This window comes from Oxyura jamaicensis (genome assembly GCF_011077185.1).
Source record: "Oxyura jamaicensis isolate SHBP4307 breed ruddy duck chromosome Z unlocalized genomic scaffold, BPBGC_Ojam_1.0 oxyZ_random_OJ72400, whole genome shotgun sequence".
Taxonomy (NCBI): Eukaryota; Metazoa; Chordata; class Aves; order Anseriformes; family Anatidae; genus Oxyura; species Oxyura jamaicensis.
The window spans coordinates 835,292-848,740 of NW_023305602.1; the positions used below are offsets into that span (position 1 = coordinate 835,292).

Sequence of the window (13,449 nt, forward strand, 5' to 3'; positions counted from 1 at the left end):
AATACACCAGTCTCAGGTGAGATACCAGCATGCATCCAGCACCCTGGTTCTGCTACAGGGTGTTGCTCTGTATCCTTTCCCTCCAACGCTCTTTGGAGAAAGCAGCAGAGAATTTGCTTTGTATTCTACAGGCTGCTGTGTCAGGATACAGAAGCCAATCTTTAACTAGTGAAATGGAACTTTAATGTTTACCAAGCAGATAGGACCCAGGTGTTTCATCTCATCTGGAGAACAGAACAGCACCGTCATGTGGGAAAGGAATTTGCAGGTGGCTTTGTGCTGTTTCCCACCTCCCTGAATTAGAGATAATGAGGAAACAAGCTAGAGACAAGTGCACGGAGAAGCTAGACCAATTATAAGTTGTTGTTGGCATGTGTTGTGGTTAGTTGCCTATATATACTCTGTTAGAACTTGCAATAGAGGAGAATGATTATACTTGCATCGAGATTGTGTTGTTACTTGGGACTGTCTCCCTTTCTGACATCTGGTAGCAGAGGATGGTTTCTCACCAGATAGTCCAGCTCGACTGAGTTCTCCGAGACTGCAGTAAGCAGCTAGAGGAGGGGATTGGGAAAATTAACGGCTGAGAGGAGTGCTGCTTGGCAGACACGGGTCAGGGTCGCTCCCTACCTCTCAGAGGAAGCACAGCTGTGGAAGCGGAGGCTGCAGTGACATTGCTTGCTGGAATTCTCTCTAAGAGAGGTATTGAGACAACAGGAAAGCAATTGACTAAGCTGATAAGCTGGGACAACGATGGGGACATTTTAGAGAGACTGCTCTGCCGTTCTCTGTTACGGAATGGCGGGAGTTTGGGAATACCATGTGGGAAAGGACTATAACAGGGGATTCAAAAGATGAAAAGGAGGTGAAAACTGTCTGTGAGTTGTGGCGAGCGGTATTAGAGACACTAAAGGCTATGGAGGCGGAAAAGGAGGTTGCCTGCGCCGCGGCCCAGATGTTAACACTAGGAGCAGCAGCCCCTGCAGAACTGTTACTGACTTTTAACGTGCATTGTGGGTGAGAACTCTGGGGATGCCCCTCTAAATCATGAGAAAGTCCTGCCGGACCCACCATCGAGCGCAGAAAAGACGGAAGTTGGCGGGGCCAGGTCAAAGCAGAGATCTGAGCCGCTTGCGGAAGTAACACCCCAGGATGCCCAGGGGGGGACGTCCTGCACGACCCACAGGAGAGGGAGGAGAGGCGTGCCGACCTCCGCCCTCGGCTCCGCCGCTGCTGCTGCCCCCCCGCCACCACCCCCCACCCCCGGGCCGGCCCCGAGCCTCCCTCTCTGCTTCGCTCCGCTGTGCCCGTGGAACCGAGTGGCTCTGCCGCTGTTGCTACCCCCTGCCCCGCCACCCACCTATCTCAAAAAAGAGGGGGGGGGGGAGGAAAGAAAGAAAAAAAGAGTAAAAAGAGAGAAAAAATGAATAAACAGAAGAAAAAAGGAGAGGAAAAAAATGAAAAAAAGGAAAAAAAGATAGAAAAATAAAAAAGAAGGAAAAAAAAGAAAGAAAAAAGGAAAGAAAAGAGAAAAAAGAAAAAAGGGAAAGAAAGGAATACAAGAAAAAAGGAGGAAAAAGGAAGAAAGAAAAATAAAGACAACCGAGGAAAAAAAATGAGAAAAAAGGAATAAAAAATGAAGAAAAAAAGGAGAGGAAAAAATGAAAAAGGGAAAGGAAAAAAAAAAAAAAATAAAAGAAAAAGGGAAAAAAATAAAAAAAAGAAAAAAGGAAAAAAAAATTAAAAAAGAATGAAAAAAGGAGAGAAAAAAGAAAAAGGAGAAAAAAGAGGGGAGGAAAAAGAAAGGAAGTAAAATAAAAAGGGGGAGACACCAAGGAAACACCACAGAACAGATTGGGAAAGGCACTTTACTTAATAAATCACCTAGCATTACCCTTTCCTCACAAAGAGGTACCACCCATAGTAAAACATTACACAAGTATGAATTCCGCACTGCCACGGGTGCCAGAATCAGAGCAGGCCTTAGTGATGGTAAAAAATTGAAATACAGGGAGGGACTCCAGCCTCTAATAACTTGGGGTCAAGGGTATGCTTGTGTCTCCACAGGTCACGGACCAAGATGGGTACCAGCAAGGGGGTAAGGCCATGGTTGGCCTCCTCCTCACAGTCACCGCTGTCATCGGTTATTGCCAGCCCTGGGTCTCCATCCAACCATGTCGCAACATCGGGGTCACCCTCACCAAGATGACAGGACAAGAAGCAATGTTCCTGTCCCTGGCTAGTGCTAACGACCCATTTATGACATGTCTGGTGGGGATCCTGGCAGATAACAAAGATTGGACTGTCTACTTGCCGCGAGCGCCCCTAGAGCCACAGGAATTAGATATCCTGGGAAGTGTAACAGCCACATCATGTGTAAGGTTCAATTACATGGGCAAAAACCAAACCATGAAACAAATCGTCAATGTCACGCTCGCTCCTTATCGCAATGCATCTCTTTGGTGTAATTATACAAAACTATAATAGCATCGTTCCTTGTGCCAGGAGCCGCTCTGCTCGGCTGTGGGATCGACTGTGGAACGGACGCCCCTAGGTGCACTCCGAACATTTTCCTCGGAGGGGTCTCCACTCTCAGCCGCTCACCACGGGAGTAGACATGGACCTCCTGAAGCCGCGGACAAATTATTTTAAGTGATATTTTCTTGTGGTATGAATGAAAAGTGAAAGAGGCCTCTTTGTGTGATTGTGCTGTGTGAGTGAGAAGCAGCATTGTGGCGAAGCACCATCCCTAGTGCTTAGGGGCTTGTTGACTGATGTAGATTCTAGTAGGCACGCTACTTTACAGTTGTAATTCTGCATGTGATTTTCACCCTGTTCCTTATTGTAATGTTTGCAGTGCTTGATAGAAAAATATATAGAAAGCATTTGGTTGGTTGAAAATAAAAAGGGGGAATTGTGGGAAAGGAATTCACAGGTGGCTTTGTGCTGTTTCCCACTTCCCTGAATTAGAGATAATGAGGAAACAAGCTAGAGACAAGTGCACGGAGAAGCTAGACCAATGAAAAGTTGTTGGCGCGCGTTGTAGTTAGTTGCCTATATATACTCTGTTAGAACTTGCAATAGAGGAGGACGATTATATTTGCATTGAGGTTGCATTGTTACTTGGGACCGTCTCCCTTTCCGACACCGTCAAACTAGGAGTTTTTAGCAAATAGCAAGTGCATATGGTTTCCTCTATATCTTGCCCCCTCCCCTCCCCAAAGCAAGATCCAAAAATCCTTCCATTGCCTTGTCAGTCAGAAGGAGGAAATGAGGAAAAAGAAATTAACCATGACATTGACACCCACAGATTTTAGAGTACCAAAGTATTTCTACAAGACTGTTTTTCACAAGTCTCTTACCTCAAATCTGTTTTTAGTCCTTTTCATCTTCATTTTTAACTTCGGAAAATAGACATGTTTCTCCCAGGGGAACAATTAAATGTGTTTTCTTTCAAAATCTAAAGGGCATGGTGAGCAGGCTGTGTGTTCATAAGGCTACTTTAATCAATGGAACCCATCCAGCCTGCCACTGCTGACCAAACTGCAATTTACAATAGTAGAGAAAACCTTTGAAATAGGAAGGTGCAGGAATATAATACATTTTTTTTGGCATAACAGTGTGCAGAGTGATATGTGGCTCAATGGTTTTCTAACAGGTTTTTGGAAAAAGCTTTGAAACATTAAAAAAAAAAAAGACCAAAATTATAGCAAATTCTACTCAACCAGTGAAATTCCTGCTATATGTGCAGGACTTATGAAGTCCACATGACACTTATGTCTTATTTTAAGCCTCATTACAAGGATTCAAGAGCTAAATTTGCAAGATCCCCCCCCCCCATGCTTGGGGTCTTTCCACACATATATAACAATTTAAGCAAATACAAAGACAAGACCAACAACATATTGACTAGCAAAATTATTTTGAAACTTGCGTTCAATTTCCAAGTTATTTTAAATCTGTGTTTAATAAGAGTCTCATGAGCTCACCGGTCTTCTAATGTTAAGAGTATGTATTTTTAAGAGAATGATGATGAACAAGGCAGAATATACATTTTTTTTCCTGGATGGCGGAAGAGAGAGCACAAGAACCATTCAGAAGTAAACTAATGATGTTTTGACTGAGAAATTTAGTATACCAGTAGTACCACTCTCCATTTCAGGAGGAATAGATACACTACAAAAACCCAGTCTAATTCCCAACCTGAATAAGCCCTGTGGATTGCTGAGCTACCTAATTTCATAATTGTTCTTCACAAGTCTTACAGGAAGATTTTAACATTATGCAAAGAGGCAGTGCCTCCAACCAAGTATACATGGACTATTCACTCTCAGTGCCTGAGAGCCACAGCGAAACAGAGGAAAAAAATGCTGCTGTGCTTATCATACATGAGCTCAGTTTATTTGTGCTATAAATACAAGTAGATCTTGATAGCATAATTACATTTCTCAGCATTATCCTCTGCCATTCACTTCAGAAAGAAAAAAGGGGAGAAAAAGTTGCCTTTATTATAATTTGTAATCAAAATGACCACACTTAAAACATAATTTTATTTCCCTGATTTCATTTCCTGTGGAGCTTTGTGGGGCAAATGGATAACATATCAAATCTGCAGACAGATAATTCTCCTATCCCCTGCACTGTCATTGTCTAGCTCACTCCCTCCAACCCCAGTCCATGCTTTCCCCAACACCATGGGCTGTGTTTTTGATGCTGAATTTTATCATGGAGAGATCTCAGCATCAGAAATCCCAGGGGTGAATCAACTTTTACTGTCTTCTACTACCTCCTTCCCTCTCCCCCAAATTACTCTTCTTTACCTAATTTGCTTTTTATGATGTTGGAAAAAAAAACCACCGTGGTTTCCCACTATGAAGGATTAGCACAGATTATGGTGAATAGTGTTAATTATAGGTGGGGAAAGAGAATTGTGCATCTCTCCAATCTGTTCTTGATTTCCCTCGTGCCTGTCTGGCTGGTAATAAGCCTCCTTTAATCTGGCAGTCCCCTTGGTGAAATCAGCACCACGGACAGCAATATTGATTGCTTCTGATAAACCATCATAGCTGCTTAATCAAATTACCTTTGATATGTGACCTTTAATGTAATTACTGCAACATCAAAGCATTTCTATAAATTATTAAAGAACTAATATACTTCATCATCCAGCTCCCCTATTATATGTAAAATAAACAACCACAAATAAATGCTTTCATTTGGAATGGCTGATGCTCGCAAAAGTGCTCTTTACACATACATACCCTGCTATGTTAACCTTCAATTATAGGCGAGAATTTCAGACTATCCAAAAGAGTAATTCATTTCAAGGAAGAGGATTCAACTAATAATTTTATGGTTTACATTCCATTCTAGTTGCTTCAAAATATCCATCATGATTCCTCGCTGCCCAAAAACAAAATGCCATAAGACTTTATTAATCAACACATACCTGCTTGGAAGTCTTTGATTATTCCACAAGATGACTTTATGTCCCACATATAACATGGAAATATGTGAAACATTTCTGTCATCTTGCAAAGCACATCCAGAAAGTAATTACTGTAAAATATGTGCATGCACCCACTCCACTAAAAACAGTGATACATAGCTAAGAGGCAAGGCATCTGAATCTGGATACAAACTCGTGATGCCTCACCATTTCCATACATTAGCATTAATGTTTATATTATTAAAACAACTGAACTTTTTCAGAACACAAGAACACGAACAGCAATGTTGCAAGAGAAGACAAATACAGTTTACTGATGGAGGGGAAAGAAGCGTCTTAATTCAGTGGCTCACTGTAGTACTATTTCTCTTCCCATACCAGCCTTGTTAATTATTTTTGATACTTTCTCAGTAGCGCTGTTTGTGTCACAGACTCCAGAAGGTCAAGAGAAGGTGTTATATGTGTCATCTGTGAATTCATGTGAATGAGGACTTAAACCCTTGACCTTACAAGTACTTTTTAGTTTATGATGAACTATTCTTGATATTGTTGATGCATGTTATCAAGCGCAGTCAGGTAAGTCATAAATAATTCTCTGCTACTCACACAGGAACCATAAAACAGTATCCAGGCATAATAGTTTAATCAAGAGACAAGGCTAGTTTCCTCAAATAAACTACAGTGACATCATTCAGAAGATGAGTTCAGAAACTTGGCAATAGACTGCATGCAGAGGGTTTGCTGGTGAAAAGTAAGGTTTAATCCTGAGACAAGCAGAACTAGAAGTAAAAGGGATGGGGGAAGTCAGTGCTCAGAACTCTCAAAAAACAGATTGCTATTTTAGAGAACTCACTGTTCCTGATTTAATCAGATGCAGATGCATAAAAACAAAAAAGCCTTCTGGCAGAAGTGACCAACTAAAGAACAAAACGTTTTACCTGTAGTCTAGAATCAGACAATAACATGGAAAGAAAGCCTTAATCTCAATTCAACTGGCTGAATTTTCCCACTGTCTAAAACAGTTTTGATTTTAAGAGTTTTGTGATTTAGAATCCCTAAAATGCAAGGCAGAATTCAGAAGTGTAGACATGTAAAGAAGTCTTCTTAAAAAAATTCTAAATATACATTTTTTTGGTTAAACCTAAGGGCTCAGTCTCACTCTTTTCTTGGAGATATTTCCATCAACTTCAAGATGAAATTAATCTCATAAAAAGATACAAGCTCCATGGGCAAATGATTAGTCTGGCTGCTAAATGAGGGAAACAAACAGTCTCAGTGAAGACAACTGGAATACCACTCAAATCTTTTAAATATACAACATCCTATTAAGCACAAATATAACTCTGGTTTTGATAAACACATTATGACTTCAAGCTCATTTCAGAAAATTTCAGGTAAAATACCTGGAACATCCCTGTTCAAGATATATATTATATATATATAGCTTTCTGCACAGACAGATCTTAATTCTCTCTCCCCTGAATGATAAAGGAAAACATCACTTGTTAGAAACAACAAAAAGGAAGAAAAAACTAAACTCCACAAAAGATCCAAGTTACTTTCAATCTGTGGTTAAAGGGTTTCTGGAAAAAAATAATTCTGAGGGAGTTGTCAGCTGACAAAAATGTATTTTTAGGGAATGAAGTATGTATATATTTTACATAAGGTATGGCTTTTAAAGCAAAGATAGATGTAGATGAGCAAGCGTGTAGGCATCTCTGTACTGGCAAGGTGGCAAAGAGATAGGTAAACAGACCCAGGATGATGGAAACAAGCAGAGCAGAACTAACAGTCTTCAGAAACAGAGCAACTGGTGTATCTCAGGTTTTGAGGGAAGGTAGGTTATGGGTAGACAGGACTTAGTCATTCAACACCAAGTAAAGATGACAGACTTTTGCATCAATTCCCTCTTGTTTTAAATACAACCTGGGATCCTCAGGATCCCACTCTTAATTACGTGATCACTGACTAGCATCAAGCCAGCTTTATTCTGGTTTGCAGAGTGCAGGAGTTCTGCACTCAGCTGTTTCTAATCCATGCACCCCAGCTGAATCTAAATAGTATCTCCCTCCCTCCTTTTGATTACTGCTAAACTGGAAACCCATCCCAGCAGAGCAGGTCTTCCCCATGTAATGCTGATTCTATTTTTAGCTCTGCTTGCATTGTCTGAACCTTATATCTTGCTCATGTGAATAATTTTCCTCATTATCTTGTGTTCGTCTCTTCTCTCTCTCTTTTCTCCTTGTCTCACTGCCTTTCCCATCTGCTACAGCTGCTTGAATACTAAAGTAACGGAGTCAAACCACTTTGTCATCAGGAATGTTTTCATTCCATGATAACTCAATAATGCGATCTGTTTCTTGATTTCTCAGTACCACACCTTGCTTCATAGAAGAAAAATAGTAAGAGGTAGCACCCAGTGAGCAGTTCACTATAGCAGTCATACGCATAAAGCCTTTCCTCACCTGAGTAAAGCTGGTAGAATGCAACCCATAACCAGTGAATTACTGTTTTCCTAGTTCCCAATAAGAGCAAAAGGCTTTTCTTTTTCTGCATGGAAACCATCTGGGTGGGTTGGTGGTATCCTGATTTTATTTTATTAACACAATGCAGATAGTGAATCATTCAAGCAACTGAATCCATTATGTTTCCAAACCCAAGATGGGAACTCCATATGTAATCCATTTCAATTTTATTTTATTTACTTTTTGTTTGTTTGTTTTAGAAGATGATCAAGCTGGACTCACCCCTGGCAGTGTCTTCTGTTCATGCAGTGCATTCTGGGCCTTTAGAGCAGACTCCCTTTCACAGTATGTTAGGAAGGCACAGCCTGTAAATAAAAGAAAAACACTCGGTAAGAGAAGTGCTTCAGAGAGGATCTGTTTAAACATGGGATGTAGAACAAACCACTTTCCCATCATTCCATTCCCAGTAAGTCAACCATAAAATCTCTTTACTGTTTGTTGTGGTTTAACCCGGCTGGCAGCTAAACACCACACAGCCGTTCGCTCACCCTCCCCCCTCCCTCTCTGGGATGGGGGAGAGAAATGGGAAAGTGAAGCCTGTGGGTTGAGATAAAGACAGTTTATTAAGATAGAAAATAATAATAATAATAGTAGTAGTGTGTACAAAACAAGTGATGCACAATGCAATTGCTCACCACCCGCTGACCGATGCCCAGCCCAACCCCGAGCAGCTGGCCCCCCACCCCTGCTAGCCACCCCTATATATTGTTTAGCATGACATCAGATGGTATGGAATACCCCTTTGGCCAGTTTGGGTCAGCTGTCCTGGGTCTGTCCCCTCCCAGCTCTTGCTGCACCCCCAGCCTGCCCGCTGGCAGGACAGAGCGAGAAGCTGAAAAGTCCTTGGCTTAGTATAAGCAGTGCTCTGCAGCAATTAAAACATCAGCATGTTATCAGCACTCTTCTCATCCTAATCCAAAACATAGCACCCTACCAGCTATTAGGAGGAAAAATAACTGTCCTAACTGAAACCAGGACACAAATCCTTTGCACCAGCCAGCCCCATGGAACAGCCCAGTGTAATCAATATTCCTGAACATATCTCTTTAAGGAAAGATAGGGTGAAGGCAGTGCATTATGCCCATCATCTGCTTGTATGCGTGATAATGATAATAAGTAATATAAAAAATAATAAGTGCAATGCTTTCGAATTATATCTGAATCTGAACAAAAAGTCTAATTGACTAATTATTGATAATGAAGGGCTTGCTCCTAGCTGTTCCTCATTTCAATTCAATTTCTCTCAAACATGCCAAGTTTTCCAAACATATGTCAATCAGCTGAAAGATGCTTTGTTTGGATGTCTTTCCAGATGTTCATTTGCTACCAGTGGACAGCTCTTTGGGTAGTGTACAAACATCTGGAAACTCCCAGCTAGCAATTAACTCCCAACCTATTGAACTGCAGTCTCTTGGAAACATGAGGACATATCGAGTGGTCTCCTAGGAAACAGGGTTGTTAAAGAGAAGGGAGAAACAAAAACAGGAGCTTGAAAAAAAAAAAAAAATACAAGTTCTGGTTTAATTTTACCTCTGGGGAATTCAATAACATGAATAATAATTGCATGGAATACAGATGGATAATTATTATACAGCAACTTCAACCCCACAATAAGCCTGAAGATCCTGCACAAGCCTGGGAGGCAAAGCAGCCAGGGGACACATTCTGAGCTCAGCAGCCTAAGTCTGGAAACCAAGAACTGTTTCACCCCACCAGCACTCAGCTCATCCTGGAACAAAAAAAAAAAAAAAAAAACTTCAGTGAGTTAGTTGGCCCTCTGATGCTTTAAACCAGATAAACACCTCTGACCAGCTAAGAAGCACTGTTCACCTAACCTAGATGCAGCTATTTAAAACTAGTTACCTCAAGGTCTACCATTAATGACAAAAAGTTCTTTCCACCTAGCACACAAGAGGAGCAAGCCATCCTCTGGTGCAAGATGCCAGCACAGCTTTCTCAGGTGCAGGCTTTGGCCTCAAGGTTTCACACTCACACCAACAACTTCCACCTGCCACCTCCAACCTCCCAGCTACCTCAAGTGCATGCATTATCTGTACCCTAATTAATCCTCATTACATATGGGGGGAAATGAAGATGATGCATACTGGAGACCTATTAATAACCATAATAAGGGCTTTCCCCCTTTCTTGCTTTATTCTGGCAGATAGCCACAGGTATCCTGGTGCATTGTTCAGACCAAAGAACCAGGCACTTAGTGACTTATGGCCCTTTCTTTGCCTGATGTGTTTTGGTGACATTTCATGATCCTATAAGAACTCCATAACCTCACACAAATCATGCCTGAAAGCTTCTCCACGTACCAAGATCCAGAAGCACTGTCTGAACGCTAGGCTATAACCATAATCACTTCCAGGTATTTGCTCCATATACAAACAAGTCCTTAAAGGTCCAGACTAAATCTACTGAAAAAAGTACTCAGACACTTCACCAGGGTTTGGAACCAGCCCTTAACCTTTCTGAGCATACCATAGGTTTGCTTTTTGGCATTACAAGGGCAAATTACAAATTTGTTAGGTACTTTAAGACTCTTGGGTGAAAGCCAAAAGCTAAAGCAGATTGTGAGCTCAGGGGTGTAAATCCAGTCAAAGGGAGAGCTTGCACGTAACTCAAAGCTATGCAATTACACCAATATAAAATTAGTGTGAGAAACTAAGTTGTGTTTTTGCAGTAGAGAACTAATTTTCTGTATTCCAAGGTAGTTGTATAGTCATAATAAGAAGAAATGCTAAGTAGGTAAGTAGACTGTAGAAGGCATCACTGTTTCAAAATAAGGTGGAAGCTTGAGAAAAACAGGATGAGCAGTGTGAGAACAGTAAAACAAAGATCACAAGTTCTCAAAACATAAGAAATGAGAAAAAAAAAGGGAAAAGGGAGAAATTAAAGGGTTGAAGAAAAAAAGAAAAAATGTACATATATGACATAGAGGAGCATCGAGTAGCTTGTGAACCTGTAGTACTCAGCCAATGAGGAAACGGGAGGTGATCAGGTGTCAGGTAATAGGGAATAAAAGGTTATGATTTGTTTACTAAAATGCGCTCTTAATTGACAGGATGCCTGCCATTACAATCGCGAATAAAATAGCTTCACAGAAGATCCTGTCTGAAGAAAATTATATGAGATGTTTCTCACAATTTGGGGGCTCATCCGGGATCTTGTCACCTGCCAAAGATTTCTTGCCACCACAGACAGGAAGGTGCACCCCGCTGATTTCAGTGGTCCCGTGGGGGGTGGTGGGTCATTTCGGTATGGCCGGCAAGGACCGAGACTGTTAATCTGAAGACAGGCTCTGCGAAGCTCTGGGGAGAAGGGAGGCCAGCAGTGACATCCACAGACACAGCCCAGACATAGTTCAGCCCAGATCGGGAACAGGCACAGGGATTACTGCTGATAACCCGGACTGGGAAGCCGTGCATGGACCGAGGTAAAGGAAACTTTACTGTATCTTGCCTCGGGTTAGGTTCGGGGAGACTCTTGTGTGGAGTGTGAATGAGACACACTTTTAATGTGAAGCGAGTGTGGAGTCCTGATCTGTGAGGTTCTGTAGTCCCGCGAGGGGACGAATGAAGTCCCCTCGGCCAGAGACGGACGAAGCGAAAGAGAGACAAGCGAAAGAGAGTCTCGGGGGGGTTGGGCCCTTAGGCGTACCCTGAGCACGGTGAAGTGAGGTGCTCGGCAGTACACAACACCTCTGTCCTAATCCTAGGTGAAGGCGTGTGGTACCCTCTGGGTGGGAAAGTCCACAGCAGCACGTCAGGAAGAGATGGGGATTAAGGGTTCCAAGAGTCAGCAGGGTGGGGTTGGAGACCCCAGGACTGTGCCTAAAGATAGTCCTTTGGGGAGAATGATAAGGATTTGGAAAACCAACCCAAAACCTAGGGAAAAAGATTTAAAAACTATATAATTATAAAATGGTTTGACATTGTGTAATTGTCTGGCCTAAAAAGCTAATAAAAAGAACATCAGTATTTTGGCCAAAATACAGGTTTGATGAAAATTCAGGCTTTAAATTTATATGTAAAAAATGAGGTTCCGTTTTCGGAGTAGGAATCAAGTTATGCTCACTATAATCCTAGTATTGCTCTGCGGCAGCTGCTCCAGGACAGGAGACAGGGGCTGCAATTGATGCTGTCCCTGGAGAAGTCACATCAGGGAGTGCGGAGCGGCAGGAGCGGGAGGAGAGGGCAGGGGTGTCCCAGTGGGGCCTCGGGTCATGCAGGGCTGACACAGGGCCAGTGCCACTCCCCACTTACCAGCAGAGAGGTTAGGAGTTTTAAGAAGGAAATCTTTAAACGAAGTCTTTAACTGAGGGCCCAGCATGTGAAATGTGTTAATTTGATTCATGTCAGTATGGAACAATGCTAGAGCCGCATGATGAAATATAACCTTCTATTTAAGAAAAACAGTTCCAATCTCCCGTGAGGGACTTGGCCGGTGAAGGACCGAAGCGATTCCTATAGGATTTGTGGGTGGGTGATAGGTCCTAAACCCCCTGCAAGACACTTTTACTAGGTAACAAAGGGCTGTAGGAATTGCCACAGTAAAATTCCTAGATGGGTCAGACAAAATTGAAGACCCGGGACCAGAGAAAAGGGAGCAAATTAAAAATGGTTCAGTACTATATGATAAAATGGCCAAATCAGGATATCCAATAATTAATAAGGACCTAGAACCTGTGGAATCAGGACCTTTGAGTCCATCACGGTCAGCTCAGGCTTGTGAGCTGTATGCTCTATGTAGGGCCCTGGAACTATTAAAGGGGAAAAAGTGGGGCTATATTTACAGCACATTGAACTGAATGAACTCCCCATGCCTGAATCACCACCAGAAAGCAGTGTTGTACAACAAAAACTGGAAGTTTCTCCAAAGATGTTGTCATTAAATTAATAATATTAATTAATAAAATATAATTAATAAAAAAGTACTCGTCTCTTGCCATGAAATACTGTTACTATTAAACTTTATGTTCTAGTTTGGAGACAAAAAGGAATATAGTTAAGGCATGAGCATGTGATTTTCTGTTTCCTAAAGGTGGTGAGCTTTAATTCTATTCATGCTAAGTTTCAGTGAGACATACAAGCATCCTTGTGGACCCACTCATTTTAATGTTGCAAAATCATGGGTCAGATGATTCAAAGCCTTAATGTAAATGTACTCAAGTAGGGGAAAGGCGAATTGGTATCATTTATTTTAAAAAGTCATATGGTGGATTTGTTTGTTTGTTTTTAAAATTTGTACTAATATAAAAATCACATGAGCACGCTTGTGGAACAGTAAAAGTTATTTTTATGTAAGTGCATTTACTCTTTCTATTTTTGAACAAACAGAAGTATCAAATACTTGTTTAAATATTAAGTTCACAGTTGCTCTCCCTCCTGCTCTGGTGTGGGGTCCCTCTCGTGGGGTGCTGACCTTCCTGGGCTGCTCCTGAATGGGCTGCAGCATGGAGATCTGCTC

The 13,449-nt window shown here is 41.7% G+C and overlaps 1 protein-coding gene across 1 annotated transcript in view; it reads right to left on the minus strand.

Moving 5' to 3' along the window:
* The window catches only part of LOC118158714 (CUGBP Elav-like family member 4), a 926,766-nt gene that overhangs the window by 815,237 nt on the left and 98,080 nt on the right, over positions 1-13,449 (minus strand). Inside the window, exon 2 of the mRNA XM_035313400.1 lies at positions 8,197-8,279. Within this exon, the coding sequence (XP_035169291.1) occupies positions 8,197-8,279 (83 nt within the window). The remainder of the gene's footprint in view (positions 1-8,196; positions 8,280-13,449) is intronic.